The following is a 5000-nucleotide window of genomic DNA, read 5'->3' on the forward strand; positions in this document are numbered from 1 at the left end:
TTAAAGTCATCATCATCGCTAGAAAATTTGTTATATTATACGATTTAATAAGACGAGCACAGTGCCGCAAGGGTTTTTGCTGTTAGACATACACCCGGAAGGTGAAATTTGCATATATGCCTCGAAAGTAATGACCGCGCATGAGCAAGCCTATCTATCTCTACGCTCCCCTTCTTCCCAATCTCCTGTCTCATTACAAGTATCTCTCTAAGTATAATAAAACTAAGGGGCTAATCATTTCTTCTAGGGAAAACAAATAAAAGATTTATAATTGAAACCAAATCTATCAACACTCCAAGGTAACACATGCTTAGAGTCTCGACAGTGTTAGGTAGATTATGTCATAAATACGTGCAATATATATATATATATATATATATATATATATATATATATATATATATATATATATATATATATATATATATATATATATATATATATATATATATTTAATAATAGACTGTTTGAGTTAAATGGTCAAAGTATCTTGAGATATACCAGATTTAAACTGAATGCCTTCCGTAAGGGCAGTCTTGCAATTTCATGATTCATGCAAGAAATTTAGCTCTATATCTGTAATTTTTCAAGTCCCAATGAAAGTTAATTGTCAAAAAAGTTGTTCAAATGCCCGCCTCCTATTCTCAGCACAGGAAAGCTTGCCATCCTCGACTTAACCTGGATTTCGTGATCCCAACATACCCGGGATATGCACACCCGTTTCCACGGTAAATAATAAACGAAATTCAAACCCACATGGCATTGCTATAATTACGCATCAGAAAGTTTACATACTTCATGGTAAGCATTGTAACAGTTTAACGACTCCTTAATACAGTGAAGTGTTACAGTGTTGTAGCCCTACTTCGTCACTGGTAAAGTGTATACGACAGACGTACCATCTGCTCCAAATCCTTTAAGGTTCTGCTTCCAACTTTCATCAACTTTGTCACATATAGTTTTTGTCAAGATTTTGTTAGGTGGCACGCCCTCACTGTACACTAATTATATAGAGGTCAATGTATAGGTCACCAGTATAGATACATTGTTACGAACTCACACAATGTACTACTGAATATAATTTTTTATGTAGACAGTGAAGAAGAGTGTTGAAAGCAATTTTCTTCATAGGCTTGGTCTATTTTCCATATTTTGAATTGATGACATGCATTTCTGTATAAATGATAGACTATTGCACTTGATAAATATGTGAGAGTATTTATTTCCTGAGATACCGAGCTAGATGAACGATTACAAGCCTTGCAACAAACAGCGGTAGTGGCGAAAATGGATATGCACATGTATGTCATAGAACACTGTGCGTAATGCCAACTTTGAATGAGATCTGTTCAAGCATGTCTGAGTTATGTCTTTGGACATGGAAAATTCGCAAACAAAATGGCTGCCAGGCAGCCATATTGGATCGTATCACGACAACAATGAATATACACATGTATGTCATAGAACACTGTCCTAATACCAACTTTGAATGAGATCTGTTCAAGCATGTCTGAGTTATGGCTTTGGACAGGGAAAATTCGCAAACAAAATGGCTGCTAGGCAGCCATATCGGATTGTATCACAACGAAAATGGATATGCACATGTATGTTATAGAACACTGTCCTAATACCAACTTTGAATGAGATCTGTTCAAGCATGTCTGAGTTATGGCTTTGGACAGGGAAAATTTGCAAACAAAATGGCTGCTAGGCGGCCATATTGGATCGTATCATAAAACAAATTGACATGCATATGCATGCCATAGTATGTTGCCCCTGTACCAAGTTTGAAAAAAATCGGTTCAAGAAATGGCTTTGGACGTACGGGCGGATGCACAGACGGACGGAACCCACCCGCCGAGTTTTATGTTCATCGAGAACCCGATGAACATAAAAATTCCGTTAAAACATCTCAACTTTATATAGTGTAATTTCAATAAATACATAACACTGCTTCACCATTATCTTACATAGACAAACGTTGCTATGACAACCTTGCAAACCATCACATAAATTGTTTGTACTAATGTCTGTACTCGGGTTACACAATTTGAAATGTGCATCATCCACACTTGCCGATGTGCATTTTTACGATTCTGTCTTGGTGAAGTTTATAAATCAGTTCAAATTCGAACGGAATTGCATGTATTCTTTTAGTACGATTGGTAAAAGCAATTTCATCGTAGTAGTGAAACGTGATAGATGAACCATCTGGCGTCTGTAAAAACGGCCAAAATCCAAAGACGTGGGTCTCCTCACACAGATTTAGTGCTGTACTGAGCAAGTACATTCCTGCAAGGATTAGAAAGAAATATGAGTGTTGCTGTCACTGATTCAATAAAGGGTGTTGCTATCTTCACTGATCATCAGTATCACCACATGCACAACGAAAGCAACAACAACAACAACAACAACAACAACAACAACAACAACAATACCATCACCACAAACACCACAATTACCATCACCACCATAACCATCATCTTCTTCATTATCATCATCATCATCATCATCATCATCATCATCATCACCATCATCTCATAATAACCATCACTATCACCACCACCGTCATCATCATCATCATCATCATCATCATTATCATCGCCACTAACAACAACAACAACAACAACAACAACAACAACAACAACAACAACACTGCCATCGGTATCTTCATCGTCATGTCATCACGTTCCTCATTTTAAAAAATAACAAAAATAACTTGAATTCAACTCCTGAAATATAGCAAACAAAACGTAGTATCAATGAACACATACCTGTTGTCATAATACCACGCAGTCCCCGTGCCGCCCAGTATTTTGAAATCTGAATAAAATGATGGGGGTTCCCGAATACAATATCCGATTTCTCAGATTGAAAAACTCTTTTTGCGTTGTAGCAGTCATCAAGAAACGGTCGGTTTGCATAGACTGGTATCCATAGTAATCCATTATATTCACTCATGTCGTGCTGGAATTGATATTGGGTATCTAAGCTCTTCAGGGTCATATATCTGTAGTAAACATTGCCAGAGTAAGTTTACTTGTCAAATTCGAGGTAGAAGGACATACACCCTTGCTGTCTACTTGACTACAAGCAATTCCACAAAATACTTTGAGGAAGAATCTCGACATTTCGCGTTATCACATGTTATGTTGGTTTATTTGATTCAGACGAGAACTGATATGATACAATTCCACCTATATAATATCAGATCATTTGCTGTCCTAACTTCTAACATGCACTAATGTATAGAGTTGTAACTTGTTAAAGTTAATACTTGTACTATGCCTTTTTTAATTTGCGACAACGGAAATCCAATTTAATCATTATAATTTACTCACAGAGCTCGCGTGTAGCTTCTCTGATAGCAAGTTTTTCCTTATGCCTACAAGGTGATTATATCACATGACGAAGACACTGCTATCGTTATTTGCATAATCACCATATGCAATAACAGTAGTTTTATTTGTGTCTATCTTGATTTGTCTATAGCCTGATTTTCAATTGTAGCAATGTGTAATGATTTAGAAAACACACATGTAGCTAGCTATTCATCGTTCTAAGGGACCGCCAGTTTCTCCGGCCGGGGGGGGGGGGTGGATTGGTAGTGGGTCACCCTGTTTTTGAATTGGCAGTAGGGGGGGGCATCATGTTTCGAAATTTTCGGACGGGGGGTGGGGGTTATTGTGTTTTGGATTTTGATGGAAGAAAACATCCATGAATATTACAGTGGTATGACTTTGTCTGAACTGTGGAATTTTTTTTTGTCCGTTTCCCACCTATATTCTTTAATATTACTTCACCCGGAGTGACACTCAAACATAACTATACATATACATGTATTACCTACCACATTAGTTACAGAATATGCCATATTAATATATTTGGGTATTTTACAATCAATGGCCAATAGCTTCACATATATATATAATTGCACTTTGGGGCAAAAGTTGAAATTTTCGTAATTGTAATCTTCCTAGATAGTTTATAAAAGAAGTTAATCTAAAATGTTCTACTCGTCAGTATCGACACTACAAATTACCACATCTCATCAGATTCCAGTTTCTATTGTACATAGTTAACGATGCCATGTAACTTTTTTAAGAACATATTTCAATCCTATGTGTAAAGAATATTGGTGGTGTTGTCTTCTAAAGCTTGGAAGTTATTGTCTGAAAGGCTCTGAATAGCCTAAAATTGGCTTTAAGAGTTAAAAGCTCCAGAGCTTCTAGGGGAGACCCCTAGGACTAGGACCCCCCACCCCCCGCCCCAACAAGAGGTGGACATATCCCAGTCTAAAACTCTTCCCCTACCTCTTACTGTCAAGATTCTATTAAACTTTTTTTTTTCACTTTTTACACTAAAAGTTCAACACGCGTAGTTGCTAATTACATGTTGGCGCTGTCTTCTAAAGCTTGGAAATTATTACCCAAAACATTCTGGATAGCCTAAAATTAAGTACCTAGGAACCCCCCCCCCCCCCTGAGAGGCGTACATATTGTCATCTCAAAGCTTTCCCCCTACCTTTTAATCTCTAGATGCTCATTAACTCCTTTTTGAATATATATAATTTGTGTAGTCGCTAATTTAGTGTGATGCAATCTTATAAAGTAGTTAGTCAAGCAGTCCACTCTGAGTCGCAATCAAATACCTGTCATGAAATAATATAATCGGAGGGGGGGGGTCACTATGTTTTAGAATAAGGGGGTCAGACCCCCCCCCCCCAAGCATGCCGGAGAAACTGACCGGTTTCGAAAGATAACAATTGTAACACCTCAATTTACAGAACAAGCAAAACTCACAACACAACACAACACAACACAACACAACACAACACAAAACAAAACAACACAACACAACACAACACAACACAACACAACACAACACAACGCAACACAACGCAACACAACACAACACAACGCAACACGCAACGCAACACAACGCAACTGAACGCAACCCAGTGTGATGCGATGCACTGCAATGCACTGCAATGCAATACA

At 37.6% G+C, this 5000-nt stretch overlaps 1 protein-coding gene across 1 annotated transcript in view; it reads right to left on the bottom strand.

The window, feature by feature from the left end:
- Positions 1-1956: 1956 nt before the first annotated feature.
- LOC144434591 (alpha-2,8-sialyltransferase 8E-like) overlaps positions 1957-5000 on the bottom strand; it is a 7076-nt gene continuing 4032 nt past the window's right edge. Inside the window, exons 8-9 of the mRNA XM_078123062.1 lie at positions 2775-3010; positions 1957-2292 (exon numbers count right to left, since the gene is read on the bottom strand). Of these exons, the coding sequence (XP_077979188.1) occupies positions 2063-2292; positions 2775-3010 (466 nt within the window). The 3' untranslated portion in view covers positions 1957-2062. The remainder of the gene's footprint in view (positions 2293-2774; positions 3011-5000) is intronic.

The sequence above is a fragment of the Glandiceps talaboti genome, chromosome 4 (genome assembly GCF_964340395.1).
Source record: "Glandiceps talaboti chromosome 4, keGlaTala1.1, whole genome shotgun sequence".
NCBI lineage: Eukaryota > Metazoa > Hemichordata > Enteropneusta > Spengelidae > Glandiceps > Glandiceps talaboti.